This window comes from Apis florea, unplaced genomic scaffold (assembly GCF_048593485.1).
Source record: "Apis florea isolate Af1SG1 unplaced genomic scaffold, ASM4859348v1 contig_2980_pilon, whole genome shotgun sequence".
NCBI classification, from domain to species: Eukaryota; Metazoa; Arthropoda; class Insecta; order Hymenoptera; family Apidae; genus Apis; species Apis florea.
In genome coordinates, this window is record NW_028256683.1 from 219,671 (window position 1) to 247,183 (window position 27,513).

Here is a 27,513-nt window from a genome sequence, read left to right on the forward strand (position 1 = left end):
TATGATTTATCTTGGAATTTACAATACATATCTGCTATTATATACAAATTTTAGATTCTTGCAAACTGTTGCTGTTAAGGAGCGAATAGGAAACAATAAATAGGAATATGGGAAACACCAAACTGATCAAGCTCATATCGTACGAGAGAAATTAAGGGTCCACTTGATCACTGGATCCAACAATTATATCTAACAATGCTTGCGAGAATCGAGATGGCGTTTGGAGCCTCCTAGTAGCGATGATCGGTACTACGAATCGGCGCACATGCCATGCAGAAGTTTGATCATGGACGATGCACTTTATAAATTTAATACACTTTATAAATTTGATGACTCGTGAATAACGTTCAGTATTAATGGGCCGAAAAATTAATTAAAATTTCGAATAAAATTACTTTAAATAATAATTTAATTTAAAATGCTCGAATAATATTTATTCATGGCTACTATAGTTGAGTTAATCTTAGCTATTACAGTTAATTATAATTACTCGATTCTCTGAATAATAAATTATTCAACCTGGTTGAAAAAACTTTACTTTCTAAACCGTTGAAATTTCCCATCCCTGGGAATATAATATAAAATCTAAAATTCTTCATGATCCATCCAAATCTTGAAAAACGGTAATTTCAAATATCAAAAATCTCGTAAAATTTAACATTTAAAATATCTAACTAAATTATATATTCCATAGCAGGATTAAATATCTCGCCAAATTTTTTGCATATACATGTATTACGATTTCCTCAAATAAAAGGTAGCCTTGCAGCGCTCTTTTTTAATAATGTCGCTTATTTCATTAAAGAAGAACAGAATTCACCGCGGCTATTGAAAACGACAGTTGTAATAGCAGAAAGAGAAAAGAAATTGGTGGGTATATTGTGGTGCATAATGAAGTCAACGTCGAACGACTCAATATCCACACGACGAGCCCGTAGCGGACCCTGAAGCGGAACGCTTCTGAACGAGATTGCCTCGACAAGAGGCCGTATATTTTATATTACTCGCTTTATGATTGCACAGGATTAACGTTACGACACGTCACTTATGCGCGATTTTACGATCGCGTATGAACAATGCCCATGACTTTGTTAATATTTGACGTCGAATTCGAGGTGAAAAAGAGAGGGCAACGTTTTTTTTCTACGATGATGCTTTTTAAGGTCTGCCTCTTTGTACGCTAATATTTTGCAATAATACCGAGGAGGAGATGAAATATTTTATTCAGCAATTATGTCCTCTATGTTTCATATTTAATATTCGAATGATTACATTACATCCTTTATGTGTTATTTTATTTATCTCAATATTGTGTATTGTTAATTTACAATTACATTTGAATAAAACTTCTCTTGTTTGAATCATATAATAAATTTTTGCACGAAATTGCCATGTATTCTTTTTATTCTTGCATTACTCTTTTATAAAATGATAAACGAGAAATCGAATCCGTCAAAACGAATCATTTCTTTTCAATAAAGTTAAATATTAACTATAAATTTTGATGCTGGAAATTAAAAATTTTTCAAAAAGTGAAGTTTGAAATCAATTTGAAATCAATTCATGAAATCTAAATACTCAATTAATAATAAAGAGACCTGTGTCCATCGAAGAGTTAATAACAAAATTTCTCTTTTATTAGCAATATTATTAATTTTTTTTTTTTAATCAATTTATCAATAGTTATAACAACCGACAAATATAGAAAAATTTTATGAAAAGAGAAATTTTATTTCTCTTTTTATTAATTATCATATATCTTCCAAAAAATTCCTTGGTTTACAAACATCAATTCTCATTAATCGTGTCATACAAAAAGATTTAAAATCTCCTATAATGCTTTCAAAAATTTCCCTCAGCTTTTTAAATCTTTGTAATCGCTACAAATCTACTTTCGGATTATCAAGAATCTAAGATCATAAGAGAAAAGAACATAGAGGTGCAACACGAAAACTCGTCTAGATTTTCCATCACGTGAACGAGTTCAATAATTTTCCGGGTTAACAGAAGAGTCGAAATTTAAGCGTTACGTAAAATGGATTTGCAAACGCGTATTATTTCATTATGTAACATCCGGTGTCGCTTGGACGAAATACAACTCGGAAAATATGGCCACGTTAATCCTATAAATTCAGCATTGACGGGAACCGTGCTATCGTCAAGTTGAAATTTGAATTACCATCATCGAATATTTGTAAACGTGTTATTTTTACGGTGATATTGTAACGCTTTTCCAAAACCAACGCTACACTGCCGTACGTGTTTTATTTTAAAAGATGCGAGATAGATATCCCAAAAATGATTTTCGACATTTTTGTAAACGTAATTTTAACTTCGAAATCATCTTACAAAATTCTTTCGCAACAGACAAAATATTTATACACTTTGATTACGAAAATTGAACCAACAAAAAAATAGATGATCGATAATCATAATGTCCAAATGATTGTAAATTAATTACAAACGTAAAGCGAATATTATAAAAATATATTGTTATAATCTTATTAATCGTATTAATTATTGCTACGTTATTAATGATCTTTATTATAAATCTACAACGGCAAACAAAGATACTGTAATTAAATTGGTTTAGACGAAGAATATATAAAGAGGGAACCGCTTCGGGGCTCGATCTGAAATTGAATTCGCTAAAATAAGCGGAATCCCTTCTGTTATCGATTACGGGGTGGGATAACGATCTGCCTCTGAACAGCGCGCCTCTTTATACGTAAACGTGACTTTAATTCTTAGTGCAGTGATGGAAACTGCGCTTTTATCTTGCCCTCCTTCTTCGAGAAAAATTGTGACCTCGCGGTCTGTGCAACTTGTGAAACGAAGTTGCCACGTCGCCATTACGTAGCATCATGAAAAATGTATATTACCTTCGCCTGTTATCTCGAAGCGGAAGAGAAATTTCTGGAAAATATTTTTCCACCATTCTCTCGAACCCGAGAATTATCGTTTTTTCAACATAATGAGAATTAGAATTAAAAATCTTTAAGGAAACGAAATACGAAAACAATCCAAAAATGTATAAAACTATACAAGGAATTTGTTTTTCTAATTTTTGAAGAACAAACTTTCCGTAACTTACACAACGAAGAAAGAATATAAACTACCAATATTCCAATATTCTCACGATCATCGATATATATTATTTTTAACGAAAGGACAAAGAACGCTTATACGAATCAAAGGAAGAATAACAATCACACCACGGATTAAAACCGCGAAAGAAATATACGTGCTCCCCCCCCCCCCTCGCACACTACATATTCACGCCGTCAGACAAAAGTAGCATAAACACACGAAATTTCGTTTTATTACCACGAGGATTCGTTAATCACGCGTCTTCGTCCGTGCTTCAAAACTATGAGCTAATTACACCAACGTAATTAAGTAATTAACTATCTGCCGTAGGAGGCTGCAAAGCGGCCCCGTTGCCTTAACTCACTCAACGAGTGTACACACACGCGTACATTCATACACGAGCGTACACACATATATATGTATATATATATATATATACGTACAACAGCTCATACAATTCCCAGGATTCGTCCTGCAGTCACGCAATTAAACCGTCCCATTATTCGGGGCCATCCACGTAGTAAATGCGCGTAATTTTGCCTGTTCGAGGGGCGGCGATAATAATTGCGGATAAATATTCGCGATTAAGGGTGTAATTTCAAGGGGGGGGGGAGGGGCTAGACGAGGGCGCGATATTCTCGCGCCTCTCTGACAAAAGTGCATCCGCAACGCTTAATTTAGAGGCCGGTGAATTTTACTGGCGAATTTCAACTGGCGGCCCCGTTTCCGCGAACTTTGGACGTTCGTCGTGTTGTGCTGAAACTTAAATTAATACTTGTGCGGGAGCGGTAAGCGGATTTAAATTGCGCGAGGAAAAAATTGGCCGGGCTGGAAGTAGGGAAACTCGTGTTGTGCGGTTCACGGTTTGTTTGCTCGCGTTTGTTCGGTTGTACAAAGTGATCTTTGCTCCTCAAAGTGGAAAAATTATGCGGGTGTGCGTTCTCCCGGGTGAATTTTCCAGGGGATAATTACAGAGCGTTAATAATAATTTGTAATATCCGCGAAAAGTGGATTTTAACAATTTGCGATCATCAGTTCCGAATTAGAGAAAAATCTTGTATTTCTAAAATTTGATTCAAATTCACTGAGTAATTGAATTCGAGCGTTGCATCATTGATGTTTGATTCTCTTGACTTTCTTTAAATTCGAATGATTTTTCTCAGTAGTAATTTATAACAATATTTAATACGGAACTGTGAAACGGATAGAAATTGAACATTTCTAAACTTGTCGCTTCTAATCTGGAAGAAAATCACAGACGAACCGTGTCACTCGTTTGCTTTTCATCTGCAATTGTCAACTCAAATATTAAATCTAGGAAAAATCGATTTATCGATAACATAGACCGCCTGATTGTCTGGTAAACGAAAGACATTCGAGTTCAATTAACCTGATTCAACGTTCCCCTATCCCTATAACTTTTACTATAATTTTCCAACTTTCCTCGCTGTTCGAATTGTTACACCATAATTAAAATATTATAACAAAAAAAAAATACAACGCAAAAACGTAATCAACAAACAATCACAAATTTTTCGATGCACAAAAGACTACGCGTAATTTAATGATAAACAAAAATCACAATTATAACATTTCAAACACTACTTACCCCTTCCTTACCACCCAGCAATATCTATATACAACACAATTCACAATCCATTATAAAATAAAAAAACCCACTCGTCAACAATTTCTTCGAAACACCGCACCGTTCGAATAAAACGAGTTCGATCATCCACGATATCAATAGATATTCGAGAGAAAGAGAGAGAGAGAGAAATTGGTAATTTCAAGTGTTTCGGTTGGCACGGTGCGAAAATAAAGGAGGGTGCATAATGGACGCGTCACGCCCAATTATCCGCAAGCTTGGCCGGCGACACGTCCAACGATTAGCCCGCAATAATTAAACGCTGATAATCAGCGTTTCTGCGAAGAGGTGGTCGGGAATAGGACAGTCGATGGACGGGGTGGAGAGGGGGCAGACACTTAATCGTTAATTAATTCGCTTGACGTAGGTCGGGCGCCTCGTGATGCCGGATGAAAATTATGCGTGCGACGAAGGGACAATAAAGTGCTCGAATGCTGCCCATCGTGAATATCGGTGGAGGATATCCCCGGCCGAGGAAAGCGTTCTTTAATGCGCGATCGAGCGAATGGCAAGTTTACAACTACGAGTCACGAAACCGGCGCACAAGTGGTCGAAAGCCGCGCCAGGATCTGACCGGTTCTGGCCGAGGATCCGAGGGGATCGAACGACACGTCCGCCTTGTAACGAATCGCCGCCCACCTTCCTTCCATTCGCGCAATTATTCAATGAAAACGAAGTCGAGATAGACGCCGCCAAGTCACGATCGATCGTAGCACTTCTAACCAGGGAACTTTCTCACGAGTGAATCTTTACTCTCGTTAGGGATGATTCCGAATGAAGAAAAGATCCTTTTTTTTAATCCTTTTAATTTAAAGAAAAACACGGTAGTTCGCGCTTCCGTAAATACACTTTTTACAATTTTTACCAATGGAAAATTTTAAAATGAAAAGGAAAACGAATTTGTTGTAACGATGATTTGTCATTTTCTACGATATAATTGGTATTATTAATAATTGTTTCGATATAAATATAAATATTGGAAATTTTTGGAGTTTTTTTTTTAATAATTTGCTAATTATTTATTAATATAGGTAAGATTAAGTTATCGTTATTGTTAATGTTAGTTGGTATTGTTTAAAATATTTTTTACTTGCAAACTTAATCTGTTACATTTTTCTAAATGGAAAAAAAAGCTATTGCACGAATATGACACAATAAAAAAAGTCAATATTAGCAATAGAAAGAAAAAACAACGTTTGTTATTTTATCTTCTTACCCCAATTTCCTCTCTCTACAGTTAACAAAGCTCTTGTTCGAAGAGCAAGAGGATTTTTCGACGAATGACGTACTTCAGAAAGATGACGTGTTCGATTTTTATTGGATCTTTGTCCTATTTTCACTTCACGCACTTTCAAACCGAAATGTAATGGCGACTCGAAGAGCGCCAAGTTTTCAGATCTGCGGCAACTGCGATAAAAAGATACTTTTGAGTATATCGTAATACGATAAAACGATCATACATTCGAGAATATTCGCGGTAATCGTATCAGGATAGTCAGAATGTACGATCCTTCGTTTTTTCCTTCGAAATCCTGTAGAATTTATTTGTCTTTTTAAAAGGGTTGCTCAAACTTATTTCAGAAATTTCACATGTATAAAGATATTAAAGTAAAATGTATGAAAACGTGATAAAAAATGGAATAAAAATTGTGAGAGAGGTAATTAAGGTAATGTACGATTCAATTTGGATATTATTTATAAAATAATTTGTAACAGATTAAATTGTTTAAATCGATATAAAACACAAATTAGTTGAGATATTTCTTTATTGAGTTAAGTTTTAAAGTATTTTTTTTTTTTTTTCGATTTTAATTAGATGTTCGTAATGTTTCATCGAACTTTTCAAAGTATTCCACAAAAAAAAAAATCTAATTGATTGATTTAAATCTCACACGATCCTATAGAATTACATCAAATTTCATTTCATCAGTAAGGATCATATCTAAATTAATCCCTTGTTAATCCATTTAAATTACTTACAATTTAATCATTTCCATATCCAATTAAATTACTTACAATCGTCTCACGAAATTCTTCGTTTCGTCGACGAATATTTATTCAACCTGTCACAAATTGCAACAATCGCCATTATATACGTTTCATCGATACATCACGTTCAACAAATCTTCCCTATCTCTCCATTATCCCCTTTCCACATTTTCCGAACATTTGCATCGAATCAGAGCGCACGGTTCGATTCCAAGCGTTCCTCGAATCGCTTCAGGCAGGCGGAACGCGTCACGAAAGTGCACAGCGCCCGTCGCAACAGCAACGGGTTGAGGCTCGATCGAGTGTTTATACGAATGAAAAGAACGTTAAAAACGCATTTCGACGTGGCTCAAAATCGATACTCTCCTCGGTTATATGCCGGTTGAATGCCGAATTAGCCCCAACCAAAATAAACGCGGCCCACGTTGCGTCACGGTAAACGCGTTTCAAACCCGGCTCTTTGTTGTTTCACCAAGCTTTTCGACAAAATCGAAACGAATTTTCGTATTATTCGTGCGCATACCGATGCATCGCCACCCAACTTTCAAACGTATTCAGAGACACGCTACGAACGATGGTGGAGAGAAACGACGGCGGATTGATCGCGTGTATGAAACTATGGAAACTTGTGCTACGCGTTTTAATGTCGCCACAGTGAAATTGATAATTCGGTGGATTTTAATATCGAGATGAATTTCCAATGTGCGAATAAATCTCACCGTTTATCGGAAAAATTAATTATATATTATATATATATATATATTGGGATGGCAATTCGCATGCAAAGATGTTTTAGTTTCGTTCGACATGGATTCGATACGTGTGCGTACGAGAATGGATCGAATTTGCATAGTTTTACATCTTTCAATCTAAACTTATCCATTATGATGATATCGAAAAAAGAGGATAAAAACTTTACGATATTTCCAATGCTTTCGAACCAGACATATTTAATATAGGGATGTAGAAGGTGGATAGAATACATCACGTGACGTATCTGAAAAGAGCACAATATTTCCAATGCCCTTTTCCAATAAACTCAAAGCACTATTCTATTCGCTATTCTACTTTGAATTTGTGAAACAGACTTTCACGCAGGAACGATAATTATTAAGAACGATCCATTTATCGATGCGTCTACATAAATTGCAAATTAAATTTCGATTCGTACCAAAAACACGTACGATTTCAAACTGGAGAAATAAAGTTTTCGATGTAACGAGGATATTAAGGCTAGTGACCCTTCCGCTCTGATACATTCGTGAATTGCTCGGAATCGTTACTCGAGTCGTCGCACGATCGCGAAATTTTTGCGTTTTTAGGTGGACAGGATCGATGAATATTCAGGATATTCCCCCTGCGGGGACGAGGGAGGGGGAGGAGGAGGAGAGAGAGAGGGTATCCGGAAAGTTTACACTCTCCGTAGATTCGTATGACCAAACTTTCCACGGCATCGATATTCTGTTGCGGTAAATGCAGCCGAGCTGCTCCGTTTCCTGACGACTGCATTTGCATCCATCGACATTTACGATTGCGGGAACTCGAAAATGTATTTATACCGGAAACACGATGGTTAGCGAGCCATTGTCGTCGTAGCCATTGCGGATCGATCGATTTCTTGGAATCTTTATTTGATATTTTCTGGAAAGATACTTCGTCGTTCAACAGTTAATTATATTTATAAAAAATGAAAGTATTATTTATGCGTTTTTGCTCACAACGGTTTCATTCTTCATAGTTTCTCCATAATTTAATTACACTTTCGAACGAAATTTTGAAGTGGAACTTTTCGTATTTGAACCAATAAGAATTATCAACAAATATTTATCAAACGATAAATTTACATTCCTTTGAACGTAAATTGAGATATCGAGGAAAAATGAAAATTTTTAATCCAAAGTAGATTTCTAATTCATTTTCAATCATTTCTCCTGATTCATTCTGAAAATGATATAAATCTCGTTGAAAATATATCACAGCAAATGTGGCACCAATTGTACGAATTTTAATTAAAACTTACGAATTACCAGGATAATGTAATTGTTATAGAGAAAAGGGCAGAGGCGCGACAATGCGAATATTCGAAGAGAGGAAAAAAATGATTTCTGTCTGGAAGCGTAACTCGAGCAGGGAATAGAAATCGATTCGGGAATTTTCCACGTAGCCATGCATTAATCATTTATCGGAATACGTAGAAGGACAAACTTTTTCAATACCGTGCTCGTTTCAATGGCGCAATAATATCATTCCATCTGTCCAGACTTCTTAAGAACGCCAGTTCCTCCCCCTTTTTCATCCCTCTTTCTCCTCCTTTCTCTCCTTTCCTCACGGATTTACGGGGTTTCGGTTATTACATACCCCGTGGCAAAGTTCACGAATCCAATAAACGGATGGATACACCTCGAGGAAGACAAATGCTCGCTTCGGATTCCTCGTCACGATCAACGGCGAGAGGACGGGTGCCCGTAATGATACCTTCTTGTCGTCTCCATCGGATTTCTCTCTTCGTATCGTCACTCGAAACGTCGAAACAAAGACGTACACTCGAGAGCCGAGGGATCCACAAGATCGATACGGAGACCGCAGACCCTCTGTGAAACGGGGGAAAAAAATATCACATCGCTCGAATAAGGGTGAGTTCCAGGAAGGGATGAAACAACGAAAAACCCGTTTCGTTTCTTTTTCGAAATTTTCTTCTTCGTTTTCACGTAATAATCGTCGTGATGATCGTCACGAGATCGATCTATATTTCTCTTTTCGATGATTTTGAAATATGCCTTTTCAAAGGCATTATTTGCATGCAACGATTACACATGTAAGAAAGTTTATGTGTACAACGGGAAGACGAGAGATATTTTCGAAGGAATCAGAGGGATCCAATCGCGTAGATTATTCTTGCAAAAACTTGTGATGATATTACGGTGGAACGAAAACAAGCAAATTAGAACGTGTCTATAGAACTCGAGACGTTTCACATTCTGCAAACAGCAATAATCTGGGAAACTAACAGATGGCGAGTGTAACTACTTTATTCGCTTTATTCGCAACATTTGTGAAATATCGCGTGTCAATGTTCATTGCCAAAAGGAAAAGTTCGAAAACTACTTTTCCCGGTTATACAGCTATATCAAACTTTCCTACTATTCCACTTTCGCAGATATCGATGACAATTTTCTCCTTTTTCTGGGCCAACTCGAATTGTAATAATCAATTTCCATAAATGGGATCGAACGATTCCAAACTTTTGATTCGATAATATACTTTTGTATAAACTGAGCTCAATCAAGAAAGAATTATTCAAATTGGCTTTGCCAATATTTCAAGATTATTATATAAATCACCGATGAGACAACTCTCTTTCAACCAGTTATTATTCCCCTCTCGTTATTCTTCATACTCTCGCACCGGTTTCGATCCTTTGAAAATTCCAGCCTCGGTATTGCGGCCGAATCTAAACCGCAATTCGATTGTCGGTGACGTACACGTACTCGCGGTGTAACTCACTTCCCACCGACACGAGTTTTCTACGTTACATATTCCGCGGACGTTTAATCAATGGGCGGCGCACTGTGTAAACGTGTTAAAGGGAGAATGATCGTTGTTGTAGCGCGTTCGCACTTTCGAGGACGTACAGATCGACACGGTGGTTGGAATTTAAAGCTGGAAATTTTTGTATCACGGGGATTCCTCGTGATTGGATTATATACGGATACCTGTTCTGCGAATTCCTTCGCGAAACAATCGTTCCTTGATTGATTCGAGAATCTATCACGTGTATGTAAATTATATTTAGGTGTTTTCTTATCTTGTCTTATTAAATCTCTGATTTAATAATAATAAATTCTTCCTCTATTTCTTTGAATATAAATAATTAACACGGTTAATCCAGTTAGATTTGAAAAAGAAAAATGATATTTTCATCTTATGATAAGAAATATACGAGTGTTAAAAAGATAGATAAATAGTTCTTTAGCCATAATAGATGTATTTCTTCAAAATTTAAATTTTTTAAAAATCTTCCCTTTTCTAATCGATGAAGTGCGTATATAATCTATAAATTAATAACCAGTTAACGAAACGTTATTCGCAATCTCACATATCTTCAAACGTATAATGTATTTCGTATTTAACAATTATAACACTATAATACTGCAAATGCACATTTTTCTCCATTATCTGCATTTCATTAGTTCTCTTGCGAAGGATCTTAAATTCCAAAACAAGTTACGATACTTGCTCGATAACTATCTTCCACAATTAATCACAAGTCAGGTATGGCCGAGCGTTAAGATGCGTAGAGATCCTAGGACGAAGGAAGAATCAATCGACGAACGTTCGAGAAATGTGGTGATCGGTTTCGTTAATGGGATATGGGTGAATGAGATATGAGGTCAGGTGGGCCGTGACGTAATCGAATTCGAGGTAACACACGTGGTAAACTGGTATAATGCAATATCGCACGTCTAAATTAGGGCCTGAAACGTAATCATTCATGCGTGTCAGTAACGCCATGAAACGAGATTTCGCTTCGGTGTGGGTCAAGTCAGTTTAATAATAATTATTCCCTCGCATACACGCTCTGCAACGCATCCTCGCTCGCGGTTTTGCTCATAAATTATCGGGCAAAACCTGAGAAACGTCTCATCCCGATCTAAATCGTGGTTTAATCGCTCTAAACGGCAAAATATCTTTAATGCTTAAGCTAATCAACGTTCAAATATATATCAAGTAGTTGAGAAACATTGAACCACCTTTCGTACCATTGAAATGATAATAGATGTAACGTTTCGAAGTTTTATCGAATCGATCTTGGAATCTGCGATGATAAGTGAAATGGAAATTGAGTGTTCAAGATAACTTCGATTTCAAGTACCATCTTGAATTATTAGCATCGAGTGAAAGATTAAAAGATTGTTGGCATCAAAGGAATCCAAGAATCGATATCAGTTTGGAAAGATTAAAATGCTTCGAGCGTGAAGAAAGATCGATGTTTAGTGATGATTTCAACTTGATGATGAAATAATTAAAGATTTTTAAGCGATCGTAAGTGAACACGATTCATGAAATATAAATAATGCTTCTCACTGGAACGACACTTCTTGAAATTTAATTCTAAAAAGGTATTAAATTTATAAGATTTGCTTCATCTTCCAAACATTCCATATTCGCAGTTTCTTCTAAAAATATTCTAATTCTTAACAAACGAGTTCCAAGAAATACCAAGTCGTTCTTTTCTTTTTTATAAAAAAAAAAAAAGAAGAAGAAAGAATCAATCTTTGCACCAAATTCGTTCCACAGCGTATCCTTGCCAATTTCTCACAAAACCGCCTTCCACGAACAAACTCGTTTGCCGCATGACGGAAGTTGAAGAAGCGCATAACCCGACTAACTTGCAAATTCCTTTCAACGGAAGCCATCCACTCCCCTCCCCGACAGTTCCATCGTGTGTCTTATCTCTTTTGGCGATTGACTGCGTCGTGACTGGCTGGCAAACGAAGCCCGCGTTATCTTCCAAAGCGAGCTTACGTGCACTTCAGGTGAAAAGCGATCGATAAAACTGATCTTCTGCTGGAGTTCGTTCGATGTTCGAGCCTTTTTTTCGGTGACGTTGCGCGAGTTTCCGCTTTCCACCCTCGATGTTACGCTTTCTCGTGTACGAGAGGTGCGATACCCCCTCCACCCTATCCGCACGAGAGATCGAGCAGAAGGATTCGTGTATGTGTTGGATAGCGAACCGCAACTGCGAAGCTCGCCTCGTTACTCCTCTGTTTGCTTCGGTCTCCGCTGGTGATAACGAGATGAAGCCGTTGCAGTGTGCATCGTCGAGCAGAGAGGCGTTTTTGCGTGGCCATTCCGAAAATCTAACGTCTGTTATTCTTGTCTGTTAACCGTTTAATTATGTATCGTTCACAGAATTGGAGAAAGTGTAACGAAACTCGTGGAAAGATGATAAATAACTTTAAATATTAATTAAAATTCATATTAAGACGTAAAATTAATTCAGTTAACGATACTTATTAATGATATTTAAATTCAAGTTAAATTAAATTACATCGATGGTTAAATCAATTCTTCCTTTACTATAATTCCGACAATTTTAATTTTATAATTATTTACGAATTTTTACACAAGTTTCTTTGATCTGTCAATATTTTGGTACACTCGACAATTATGCGTAGAAAGGTGTTCTTATTGCTGGCAATCCAAATCGCGTGAGATTAGAAGCGCGAGAGCAGGAATAGTCAGCAATGCGTATAGCTGGTTTACCGACTTCTGCATTGCGGCTTTTTAATCGCAGTTTCAATGCTATCCGGTTACGAATTAAACAGAATTCTGTTTTATAAATTTAAGTATATCGGGTCAAACTCTGTTAAATAATTCATATCGAAAATTTACGATATCAAAGAGCGATATAAATAACATTTTCGAAGGGAATATATAAAAATACGAAAATCTTTAATTCAGAGAAAATCATGTCACGAGATTTAAATTACATTTTAATTATATCAAAACGAAAATAATCTATTATTTACTTTCCATTCGCTCTACCTTCAACTCAATGATCGCTAGTAATCGTCAAAGTACATGCGAATGACAATTCACCGACTCTTTACATCCAGCAATCAAAGCAAGAACTCTTAAAAAGCAATCATCCATCCATTAAGAGCGGAAACCTGCGATAATTCGTCGCGTGGTCTCTCAATGAAAACTGTCTCCACGTCAAGAAGCGGATAAAGACCGGCACAAAAGCGAGCGCGCCCGCGCGCAACGAGTAAACGCTTTGTGGCGCTAGTTTCGCGGGAATAAAACACGCTGCGCCGACAATTTTTATTTCGACACGCGCTTAACTGGCTTTTCCTCCCTTTCCTTCTCGACGTATGATGGAACAAAGGAGAATCTCTCCCGGGGAACGATATGAGTTCCTACTTACGGCAAATGTGATTATATTGATCGTCATTGTGCAAGCACAAAAAGCGGCGCGCTCAAATAAATGGACGGGAACGAACGGTGTAAAAAAAAAAAGAAAAAAGATCGCGGATTCCAGCCGAGAAAAAATTCAGAGTGCGCGTTGAAATCGAATGAGAAAGAAACGAGTGGGAAAGAGAAAGGAGATCAAAACCTATTTTCGTTTTTCTTTCTTTTCCTTCTTCTTTTCTTTTTTCCTCGTCTTTTATCTTCCCTTTTTTTTTCTTTCCTTTCTTTTCTTTTCGTTTTATATTTCATCGGATGAGTGTAAATATTAAAATGCAACGACGCTCGGTTTAAATCGAGAGCAAAAGGGAAAACGAGATTTCGCGAAGCTTAATGGATCTTCGCTCTTTGCGGAAATATTTGCATTTCTTGATGATATTTCGCGTTCCTATCACGTGGTGGTTCTGGTTATGAAATATTGTGGGTTACGATAAATCATGTTTATCTGAATCTCTTTTTTTTTTTTGTCAACTGATTTTTTCGCAAAATTTGTACATTATCTCTTATTTATATTTTCCCCTATTTCTTTTTATATTTGTTGGATTTTTTTTTTTTTTGAAATCGAAAACAACGAAATAATTTCTACGCTTTTAGTTGTTAAATATCAATTTCAATATTTTTCCATCATTTCTGTGTATTTCAATCGATACAGATGATATTTATTTGAAATAACAATACATTAATCAAAACAGATCGAAACATTTTTCTTTCAACATTCTTTGAAACATTCGTACAAATATTATCGATGGTCACGATTTAACTTATATTTTGGTCGGAGTAATGATTACAAGACTCTACGAGAAGAATAAAGAATACGATTTATATTAGATATAAAATGTGTATCTATTCGAGTATTTGACAGTTAAGTTTATTCCTAACTTTCATACGAGATGAGAAAATTTATTAGAGAAACGAAACTTATATAATATTATCAATGTGTTATATTATTTTATAATATCTCTCATCTATAAATTCTGATGAAACATTGAAGATAATATAAAGAATTGAATTTCATAAAGTATTGAATATCTATATAACCATGGATATTGAATACTTCATGAAATATTTAATAATAAAGATCGACGAATAAAAATACGAAATATTAATAATAATAAAGATTAATATGAAATCAAATTTTCAATAAAATCAATATTATTTGGAGATCAATGATCTTATTTTCTTCCAATATTTTTCATTCTTCGTTTTATCATCATTAAATGAAAAATCACACTCATAGTTAATGACTTTGAATCAAAGTTTTATTGGCCAACGATTATATCTTTGTATTGTTTCCTATCGAAGAACCAGGACCAATTTCCTTCGTTTCTATTTATGAACGGGATAATCCAACGTATACTCGAAACTTTGCAAATGTGAGCTTCCAATAGTGCTTCCATTATTAAACTTCATTGTCGAAGATTTATACTAAATCGTGTTCGATGTTTATTCTCGATTTGGAAATCTTTTGTCGAACATCTGAACATCGGGAATACATTTGAAAATAAAATTTTCGAGAAGTTCGTTTTCGAAGTAGTAATTTTCACAGATGATTTTCAACTTAATCAAGAGCAAACTTTGAATTATAAAAATGTAGATACATTTAAGAAAAAATTTTCGAGAGTTGTTTTTCATAAGCGAACACTGAAAGAATGAATGATTCTTGAGAAGGGCTCAGCAAGCAGTAACTTTTACTTTCAATGTAGTATTCGTTAATGGAAAATAATTCAAAAGCAACATTTGAGAGTTTTATTCTTAAATATATTTATATCGTAGTTTTCATTCACAGTCAGTGGAGTCAAACAAAGTTTAGTATGTTCTGTTCATAAATTTGAGAAATGCTTTTTATTTTTTTGCAAAATATAATAAATTTATCGTAATATCTATATTTCCCCCAGATATTAATAAATCTTTAATACTTTTTTAATCGAATATTTGTTTATAGTGCTCTCTCGGCGACTTTTTAAAATTTATTTTCCCAAAAACGAAACCACGAACAAAACGCTTTATTGCGTGTTTTTCAATTTGTTTTCACACGAGAAATTCTCCCTTGTTTGGTCGGACATGTTATGTTATAAAATGATATATCGCACTGCGTAATGTATACGTGTAATTTTGGTAAATAAAGTTTAAACTATTACACGAGATAACGGTGAAATAAAAATTGAAACGATATTTCAAGTCGATATTTCATAATATTTCATACTAATTTTCTCTTTCTTTTTGCATATATTCTCGTATACTGTAACAAAGACAAAATGAAAGCAATTCTTCAAGCTCCAAACATAGATAATATTATAAGATTATTATGATCGATCAGAAATTGAATCAGTAGAAATTCTTTTAAAACGATCATCTCAATTATTTTGCTATCACCAATTCTCTCTTCGCATAAATCATAAATTTAACTTTTCCTTAATCACAGTCTCCCTCGAGTGATTATATTTTCTCCATCATTACTTTCTTCTTATAAATGACTATTAGTTACGTATTTCTTGAACTAAAATTTCAACATCCACATCTACGATATCACGCATAAATTTATTTAATCTCACGAATCCAAACTTTCTCAAATTCAATATTTTCACGCGATAAAAAAAAAAATAACGAAAAGATCGATATTTCAAGCTGAGTTTCGATTACATATTCTCGGTGGCCAGAAATTTGCAAAGAGTGGCCGTCTCCGAAGGGAAAGTGTAATCGTGCAAACACACGGTCGAGGATCGCGCGTGGCCAAGTTGATGGCCACTCCAAGCGAGAGAAACGTTCGAAAATCCCTGAGAAACTCGAGCGAGGGAATTGCGAAAGCGTGAAAGGTACGGGTCAACCGCTCTGAATTTTCCGGATCGTCGCTACGTTTTCATTCCTCCGGAACTCGGGGCTCTGAAAAGCGAAATATATTCCAAGCGTCGTCAAAGTTTCCTGGACAATAAAGAAATCAAAATGGTGGGGGAGTTGCAAGGAAAAGACACGAAACGTGCACGTGTATATGTGTATGCGCGCGAAGGAACCGAATTGTTCGGGATCTTTGACCCGTGTATAATCCGTAGGTAAAGCACCGAAAGAGAGTAATCGGCGCCCAGGCTTTGCGACACAAAAAAAGAATAATTATAAATATATGGCTGCGCTCTTTTTCCAACTGCTGGATATTCTTTCGATGCCCGTTTCAGTTCGCGTGTCAATAAGCTTTCGCTTCGAGATATGAAAGAGCCATCAACGGTCCGACTGGAAAGTAATTTTTTCTCGCATACGTTGCTTCCTTAATGGAAAGTGCGATTGAGTATAATAAATGAATCGAGATGATTTTCTGTATGTTTCGTTTTGTAATCGTAGCTCGAACCAGCTTAAGCATTTTAGACAGTAAGATTTCTCTGTACAACGTTCCGCGTAACTCTATAAACCCAAACTGAAAAGAAAAATAGTAACTATTTTTCCTTTTTTAAAAATTCCACTCAAACCAAAATACCAGCCCCGTTCACACCAGTCCCGATTTTTGCATGTATAAAAATCGTGAACGTGAAATCCATTTCCTCTGAAACTGGCAACTAAAACCCATCGTGCATTACAAAACGAAATAACTTTCCTGCTACTACTTTTACGATTTCCAACACATCTGAACGATACTCGCAACGAGAATAGCACGAAGCAAAATCGATATTTAAAAAAAGGAGAAGAATTTTAAAAAAAACGATTAGATAAAACTCCAGAGAATAATCACGTGTTATTTTCTTCGTAACCATATCCAAATCCAATATCCAAAATTTCTACTTTACATTGAAAAGAAGAATCTTGGAGATGAGAAACAACACTTGATCGTTAATATCCCACAATCTTAAGACGAAACGGAGCCCATCGTTAACTCGTCTTCTCTCGATTCACTCTCCTCGGAATTATGGATGCGTTCCACCTTTTAGAAACACGAGGGCTCCCATGCTATAAACGCAATCCACCCTCCATCCACCCCTCCCCTCCTCAGGAGCAGAATATACGAGCCGACCCGTCTCTCCACGTCGAAGTTGGCAACAGCATCTGGAGCGTTAAGACGAATGAGCGATGTGCCGGTGTCTTGCGGTATGATGGATCGCCCAATACCAGCCAATATGCAGTATTGCGCGCGGAGTGTGGCAAACTGGTATCCATGCATCAAATCGGCGCTCAGACGGGAAGCGAGCGGTCTGCGCGCGTTTACAGGATACGGTGTAACAACGCGCCGTGTTGTGTTCACCAGCTTCTCGTGGTCAGGTTCTTGTCCACCCATCCCCATGGCCACCCTCGAGGGCGTGCTTTAGGGCGGCCATACGGCGCTTACCCTGCTATACCGGATACGCATCCACAATTTTCCGTTCGCCATTCGTAACCCATCGGTGAATCGATGTTACGTGCACCCAAACTGGTCGAGAAATCGTAGATGTCGCGTGTATCGAGGGAGGATGGCGTGTCTTGCAGGATAATTACGCGGTTGTGTCGCGTAATAGCTTGGTTCGATGAAAGATTTTGCTTTTGTTTTTCTTTCCTTTTTCCTTTCCTTTTTCTTTTTTTCTTTTGAGCAAATTAAGCGGTTTAAGGAATCGAACGACGGTCATGTTTTTCGTGGTTTTGTAGTTCCAACGCGAGGAACATTATTCGAGGAAGAATGGTATTGTTAGTTGAAAAATTTTTAACGTTTCTTGGACAATGAGTTTTGGAAAGTTTTTTCATTGGTATGATGATTTGTGCCATGTTTCCGATCGTCTATTTTCGATATTTAACTCGTACTCGAAGTGTAGTTAAAAGTAAAGTTGGAAAGTGGCTTATGTTTTGGCTAAGAATTAGAATTAAGAATTATCGTGGAAAGCGTTAATAGTGAAAGCTTCTTCAAATAATATCGAGTTAAATTATTTTCTAAAATTTGTATCGAATGATCTACAATTGCAAAAAGTCAATTCAACGAGTGTTGTTATTTGATTATACAAAGTTTTTGCTTAACTATTCTTCCTTTCATTGTAAATTAAATATGACCGTTACAGACGATTCTCATCATTAAAAATTTCGTTATCTATAAATATCTAAACGAAGTACCTTGCGACGATTCAATACACGTTTCCTCATCAACACTCTACAAACTTTCATAAATTTCACATTAATTGTACACTGCATCTGCAAATAAAACTTTCAAACTCCGAACCTATAACTCGTCACACATCGATATTACTGTTATAATGATTAAAATTACTAAATTAAGCAAAGATCTCTCAAATATTAAAATAATCATGTTGTAACATCGTTGTTGTAACGCGTAATAAATGAAAATAATAAAATTCTAAAGATAATGAATCTCACTTTCAATAACCGCGATCAATGTTCTCGATTGACACTTTTTAAAAGTGTAAATAATCTTGATAATCGATTCTGGTCGATGAACAATAAAAATTCCCAACGTGCAATTATTCCATTCGCGATAAGCCAACGGAACGGCTTACAACGGCTTATTTTGTACTTCGTAGGTTTAATCATGAAGCAGGAACCAGTGTCTATTAATTGTGGAAATGGCGCGTAGCGAATTCATTTTAATAATACCATCGTTGATTGCCATGCTGCTCGCGAACCACTTGCACAGATTTTAATCGATCTCGAGTTTTATTTTTCCCTCCTTGCTTTCTTTTTTTAATAATAACTTTATTTCGCCGCGAGAAAGCGCCTTCACCGCCATCTTTTATTTCGAAGACGTATATAAAAGTATATATCGCGATGACAAGAATCGCGAAAGATAAGGAATATATAATCTAGCATCTCTCTTCGCAAAACACCAACACTCGAGTTGATTTAAAATGATATCCGCGTATTCAGCTTCAAGTATCTTCCAGTGGTTTGAAAGATACGCTACATACGCTTATGTGTATTTATATTATTATCAAAAAAAGCTTCCATCATCGAAAGATACCAAAAACCAAAAACACTCTACGTTTATTTTTACATAGATACCCTGATTACACGTTCCGTTCGCAAGTCAATTCTTAATCTTACAAAAGTACGTAGAAACCGGCGATCATCGAAGATTCCAACCTAACAACGAGTACGAGAAGCAGCGTGTCTGAGAACAAGCTGGTGGAAAGGAGGGAGAAAACTTGGCTGTCGACAACTCACCGAAACGTTAACGTTGTCAACGGTCTGTAACTCTTGTGGCTGTTAACGTCGCGCATAGGCGTGCCCCAAAAATCGTTGTTCAGGAGGCTGGTCAAAGGGGTTTGAGCGAGCACGTCCTTGTTCCTCACCACCGCGGGTATATCGTCGTGCACGAAATCACCACCTAACGCGTTCAAGTAACAGGCGACAGCGACCAAAGCGACCGTCGCGTAAATACACCACACGGGCGGTTCGTTCCCCTCCGAGTCGTTGCATCCGCCACGGCCGACCATCCTTCTGCTGCTCTGGCAGCAGCACCCGTTATTGCGTCGTCTCATGATTCACAGTTCGCGGAAACCGGCGCGCGAAAACCGGTCAAACGTTCCTCCGCGGTCGGCGGGGATGAAGACCGCACTTCTCATGGAACCCGCTTCTCCTCTCATACGTTATCGCTATCTGCCGCGCCGATAAATCCTCGTCGAGCGTGGCCACTGTTCACCGTGGCGCGATTCGATCGATGATCGCATCTCAAACACCGCGATGACCACGACAACGACCGCATCCACCGGCCTTTTTCCCTTCCCCTCCCCTCCCCTCTCTCTCTCTCCCGCTCTCCCCTCCCGCGTAGAGGCGTGAAACTCGAAAGCAAATATATTCCCTCGCCGCCAGGAGCGTGCGTCCGCTGTTTACAGTGCTCACAGTAACGACGACCGTTCCACGGAATTTCGAACTGGATGAACGTTTCCCGAAACGATCTCGTTCATCCTCGGTCTCGTTCTCGATCGAAAGGAACGCAAAGGGAAAATTCGAGGCGCGCGAGTCACTTAGTTAGTTTCTTCGCTGTTCCACCGAATTCCCGAATGCCACTTTGAGCATTCGTGACGAGGTTGATAAATGAATGCGGACGTACGTTATTTATACCGGCCGGCCACGTCCAATGTGTCCGCTCTAAAGAGAAACGGGTTTCGCGCAACTCGATTGCTCTTCCACGGTTCTAACAGTTCTCATGGCATGGCTCTCGTTCGGTCGAGATTGTCCCCGCGGGAGAGCGTTCTTCCACTTTTCAACCCCTCGCTCACCATGCGTTCCAACAGCTCGTCACGGGTATCCACGACCACGTCGCGCAAACGACTCGATCCGACGAAACTGCCGATGCCGGAACTGCCGCGATACACCATTCCAGCGAACAAAGACGGCGAAACGAACTCGCGTCGATCGGAAAAAAGGAAACGAGACGAACGAACGTGTTCTCACTAAGCGTTTTTCGCGTTTATAATTCTCATCGTGGGACACACTGGCACTCCTTTCCACAGTATCCACTTTGTTCGACGAGGATTCGATGCTTGTTAACGAGATAAAAATCACTTGCTGGTCGATTATTACTTGGTACTTACACGCACTCCACTTAACCGATCGAATCGCGATACAACACCAAGAGGTATTCCACATCGAACGATACGGTTTCCTTTAATTTCTCTCTCACAGCCAATCGACGGATCCTATTCTCTTTCCGAACGTGTCGTCGTGAGATCAAAGAGAAGCATCGGTAAAAGGCGGATGCACACACGAGAAAACGGGTGTACGACCCAGATACACGGCATCCTGGCCGGGACGACACCTCTATCGCCACGACTTTCCCGTGCATATAGATCTATACAAGCGATGGTATCTGGCGCACCGAATCCCCCGCAGTGACGCCCCTCTTCCTTTTCTTTTTTCTGACCCTTCACGCCTCTCAATTCCTCCTCCTTTCACCTTCCTTCTCCCTACAGGAGGCTGTTTACCCCCCACGAAATTTCAGATCGTCGAATCTCACCCCCTTTTACACTTCGATCCTCGCACTGTCCCCACACGATACACCCCTCGGTTGGAACGAATCCTTCCACTCGAGATACGCTCCCTACTACTCCACGCGCGAGTGCCAGTTGACGAATCGTCCACCACCTCCCTTCCCCCTCCACGATCCTCCACTATCCCCTCGTGTCCCGCACGACGACGGACCGTTTACGCCGTCCGAGGAGGCAGCGTTACAACAGGTTGACGCATTTGACGGATGAACGAGAGGAGAAACGCGCGCATACGTTACGAGCATACGGGCGACCAAGTACAACAGACCTAGAAAATTTCGTCGTTCTTGGCCCCGGATCGTTATCTCGATCGTTCGCGGGGAACGATCCGGATCGATCGAGATCGATGTCGAGAACTGCACATCACGAAGAACGGTACACGCGCGTAATGGGAAACAACGCACTCCGCGCCATTCGAACGAACCGATCAACCCCTTCTTTCGAGTCGAATTCGAGCGGGTCGTCGCGACGACGATAAGCGCAAGACTAAAGAACGACGGCATCCGCCCGGTTATATACCCGGCGCACTCTGACCCGCAAAGCCGCGCCCGCGCATCAGCCACCCCGGGGCCTTTTCCCTCTTGCCTTCCACGATGTCTCTCTCTCTCTCTCTCTCTCTCTCTGTTTCTCCCTTTTCTCGGCCAGCTTTCGTTGCCCTCGTCGCGTGCTCGCTCTCGCGTCGCGAGCCTCGTGTTTGTTTACTTGCATCTTTTCCCGAAATCTCACATTGAAATCGAGTAGTAGAATTTGAAGAGCCACCAGGTGGGTGGTGAGTAACGCCAATAATGGACTGGAAGTTTCTCCTTGTTTTCTTCGGTGTGTATAGATTTAGAGTTTGTAAGAGCGGAGGAATTGGTTAAGTTTCGAAAGGAAGGATGAAAGGAAGATTAAGATATATATTCTTGGTGGTTGTGACTATGCTGTGTCGTTATTTGAGTCATCGATGGAACGATGTTAAATGGATTAAATTTTTATGGGGAAAGAAATGGAGTCTTTGGATATAGAGATTTGTTTTTCATTTCTTATAAAGAGTGTAATGTCTTGTAGATTTTTGTACGTTGAAATTTTCCATAAATGACTGGCATTATGTGTGATGGATATAATAGAGAAACAAAGTTGATAGGTAATAATGCTTGGATGATAATAATAGTGATGAAAAATTGATCCAGTGTGGAGCGATGAACCGTAATGCTCAAGGGTGTTTAAATCGTTCGGAATTATAAGAGTTTTTTTTTTTTTTTTTTTTTTTTTTTCAACTGCACGAATCGATTTTGCCACAGCAAATATGAATTAATGAATATTAAATTTCCCACTTTGTAAACTTTTATAGAAATAATAATAAGCCCGAAATAATATTTTGATGGTATAAAATAATGAAATGTAAAATTTAATAATTTAATTTAATACGTTTGAGGTTAGAACTTAACTTTTGTTGTACAAAAAAAAATTAACAACGCAAAGTTGCACAAATATGTTTCTCCTATGTTGTAAAAATTTTAAATAAATATATTTATACGTATAAATTTTTTTCTGTCACGACATGTTTCATCTATAAATCGTATAAAAAAACATACCATCGTTAGAATACATAATGATATTTGTGCAAACTTGTATATGATTTTCAATATTTACAATCGAATTTTATATTTCATTTCGTATAAGAGAGAAATTTTTAAAATTTATCTGTAAAATATAATTTTAGTAGAAAAATATTTTGTATATCTTAGTTAGAAATCATAAAAAAAATTCTGTCGAAACAATGATCATTTTAATCCTTACACAATAGTAACACTTTTTTTCTTTTTTTTTAAATTTTAACGAGATACATTCCATTTTTCTCACTTGGTTTTCTTTAACCGTATATTTTAAATATTGCTACATTTTTCTGAATATAGTATATCCAGATGCAACATCATTGCTCTCTTTCCTTGGTAATCTGACGCACAATTTACCTTAATTACGACTCTGAAAATCTCCGTTTCTCGTTTCACTTACGACTGCTCTCATTCGTTTCGTATTTTTCAAATTTCTATCTAAAATTAAGTTTATAATGTTATCAATTATATCTATACAGTCCGATAACTTGTTTTTAATCTTCCAATTTAAACTACTTATTCCTTATTCCTTTTGTATAAAATGGAATAAAACGAGCAAATACAAACGTACAATACAAAACTTCAATGAACATTATACAATTTAAAAATACAATACTAACTATTAACAATCAAGTAATATTAAACAACTGTTTTACTAGCTTGTTTAACTTTGATTTAATTAATATTCACATTTCACATCCTCGAGCTTCCTTCAATTTAAATATGTGGTCATCGAAACCAAAATTTAACCGGACAAAATGATTAGAGGTAGATAATCGAGTTCTTCTTCTTAAATATCGCATCGAGGATTACGAGGATTAAACGGAAAAGCAGAATCGATGATACTCGAATCAGTAAAGGTAATGGGGATTCAAGCTCGTTATGAGAACGATGATGCGATAAAGTGGTCGTTGCTGCATAACAAAGTGTTACACGATCGAGAACACGTTTCATCGGTGGTTCGTTTCCGCGACATTCTTTCCCTATCGATCGGTTCGTGGAAACCATTTGAACAGCGTTCAAATACGCTTAAAAAGTCGAATTAACGATAAACGTTGGACAGCTGTAATCGTTACCACACGGGCGACATCGTAAAAACGATACCAGGTTGTAAAGAAAGAACATGGGAACGTTGTGGGGGAAGAAAAGAGGCGCAAAGTGGATCGATATACCGGTTTTTCGACGCCACGCGTCGTCGTTCCACGCCGCAGAAAAATAAGCTTCGATCGATCATGGAATTTCGGCCTGTCGAATGTACAACGTTTTATCATCACAACGATTTGCCGAGCCAAACATCGGCGCCGATCCGCGACGATATTGCTCGCGTCGACGGTCGATCTTTTAATCTTGCGTACACGCGGCGTGCATGTAACTAAATAACCGTGCGATCTCCGTCATGAAAAATCGGGGAAATTAATGCAACGTTTCGGATTCCATTCCATCGCGATGGAGATGATGATAATCCGTTTTGACGAACTGGTGACGTGGATTTTTGAAAATTTGAAACGAAAATTGGAATTCTTCGTATTCGAAGAATTATAATGCTATTTATTTGTTGACTTTTCGCCAATTCGAACGATCATCGAAAGAAATAAGATTTAATTTACAATTATATTTACGTAATTCTAAAGATATTGATTATCAGATTGTGGATTTTTCTAGAATTAAAATATAGTAAAAACAGTATATTATATTATGTAAATTGTGCATCTGGATTTTATATTTGTCGATGCTCTCGTGAATTTCGATGATTTTTTTAAATAAATTACAAAAGTTTGAACATTTTTTTGTACACATATAATCGGTTTTAATTTTAGTTTTTGAAATACTACAATCAAAGATCCTGTATTTATGCAAATTAAAACATACGTAATGTAAAACATATTATTTTATGAAAATTTCGCTGGATATTAATTAACTTTCGATTTTAAACAAGATCTTTAAAAAAATCTAGATCGATCAACCTTCGATTATTTTATGTTCCAATCATAATATCCAGAGACAAATAGATTTATTTATTTCCATTATCGATCAACAGCAATATTACCTAACCTAAAAATTAAAACACCAATTATCACCAAATACTGTGCTCTCCACCAAGTTGCGTGTACGATTCTGCGAAAGATCACAGCATTGAACAATGAGAATTCATCAAAACATCGAAATAACGGACAATGGTAGGAGATCCTCTGGCTTTGGATAGGCAGCTTGGCCCGCCGCAATGGAAACTTTATGGACAATCAAAGGTGGAGAACATTGGGCCGGTTAGAAACACGAGAGAGAACGTACATTTAATTAATGTAGTCGCGAGGCAGACACAATGTACACACACCGTGGCCCACGCTATTCTTACGCCATTTGTACGAGTTAGCGGTGCGCGTGCACGGACCGGGGTCCACATCCACGGACGTTTCGCCGCTCTATGTATACAAACTGTCGAATTCACCGCAAAACTCGTGCATCTCGTGGCGCAACTGAACTACCCAAGCGACTCGGGAAAGGTAGTGTCCGCAATTTCCGGTAATGTCGCGCGAGAACGCTTTGACGAAGTCCGACACCGAAACTCGTGTTCGCGATATCCTGGGAAAACCTCACCCCTACTTCGCCATCCTACTTCCCTCTTTATCCATCCTCAATCTCTCGCTTCCTTGCCAGTCACCGGGAGGCGGAATATCGCCGGCTTACGAGAGAAAGGCGTAGATGTTCGCGAACCTGCAATTCCGGGCTGAATTTCTACCATCTACAACCGACGTAATCGGAACCCTGCCGAACATGCGGCGTCCTTTTACATCAACCCACCACCATCGTCGAATGATATCCATTGTTGGACCGCTCTTATGGTCCGTTTGGTCGGCGGGATTATTGAAATTGTCCGTGGTTCCGTTAATTCTTCGGATCACTGCGGAGAGAACATTCTCCGAGGTTTTTCGGGGGGATTGTTCCTTTTGTGTTTCCGCTTGATTGAATTACGTTGATTCGAGAGTAAGTTTATTTTGATTAATTAACGTTAACTTGATGATGATGATTTTCAATTTCTCGTGATATCGACGATGTTCGTTAATTTTTCGATTTAAAATGTAAAATGTATTCGTTCGAATAAAATTTTCTTAAACTTGAGTTTTAACCGTGTATATATAAGGGAATGAAGCGATGGTACTTCATATTAAATCTCAAATTGAAGTAAACAATTACGAGCCTTCGAGGAAGATATTTTAGAAAAAAGTAGGATGAAAGTTAAGGAAGAAAATTGATTAAACGTGACAATGGACTTTATACACACAGGTATTAAATCTTCGACCACGGTGATCAACAACTTCAATAGATTGGATTACACGCGAAAGGCGTAGATGTAAGTTTAATGGCGAAAAGTTTCTTGAGGGAGGTGCGATCCACTAAAATACTCCGGAAAATACTCATTCTTGAGTCAGCAAACATCCTCAACAACGAACTTTAACAACAAAATAGCTTTTTAGATGAGAAAAATTACACTATTATAAGTTAGATTGTTCATTATCCTCTTTTAAAATAACAATAATAATAATATTTACATAGAGGGAAATTTAGATACAAAAATATAAATCGTATAAAGATTAAGAAATTGATCCTTATTGATCAACCGTTAAATACCATGATAAAAAGTCTTATCTAAATATTTCATGTGTGAAAAGAACGCACGTTTATTATTATAGAACACTGTTACAATTTTTCTCAACAAAAATCTATTTACAAATCCTATCCTACATTTCACTTCCCTTCCTATCGACAACCCTGCACCCAACGATATAACCCTGTATATAATCCCCGTCACTTTTGCGTCACAATACAAACCAACGAGTCATAAAACGGCAGCATAAAGTGAACGAGTGAACAACGATCTTACGCGTACGGTCGCTCGTCATCGACGAGTCTAATCATCGGATACAATCAAGGGGGATCCGGTTCGATCGTTTCGAGGCTTTGCTCGACCGTGTTAGAGCTTGCGAAGTGGCTTAAACAACGGGCAGACGGTGGAGTTGACGCAGGTGATTCGAAGTTCCTGAGAGCTGGCCAAACATTGATACCCCCGGAATTCGACCTAATAAATTCCCGCGTTTCTTGTGATTGACTTGCCGTTACGCCCGCAACCGTCTTAATCTCTGATCAGCGGCTTAACACCCGGAGAAGATTTGCCAACGGAGAGGGAGGAGGAGGGGTCACGAAGAAGGGATGAAAAGCGTGATAAGGGTCGGCCTCTTTGGAAAGTTTCTGGGCCGGCGACAAAGGTACGCCGGAT

The 27,513-nt window shown here is 37.8% G+C and overlaps 1 protein-coding gene across 1 annotated transcript in view; it reads right to left on the minus strand.

The window, feature by feature from the left end:
* Positions 1 to 20,359, minus strand: part of LOC100864914 (protein O-mannosyl-transferase TMTC1) — a 236,909-nt gene extending 216,550 nt beyond the window's left edge. Inside the window, exon 1 of the mRNA XM_012489393.3 lies at positions 19,820 to 20,359. Within this exon, the coding sequence (XP_012344847.1) occupies positions 19,820 to 20,136 (317 nt within the window). The 5' untranslated portion in view covers positions 20,137 to 20,359. The remainder of the gene's footprint in view (positions 1 to 19,819) is intronic.
* Between the last annotated feature and the right edge of the window lie 7,154 nt (positions 20,360 to 27,513).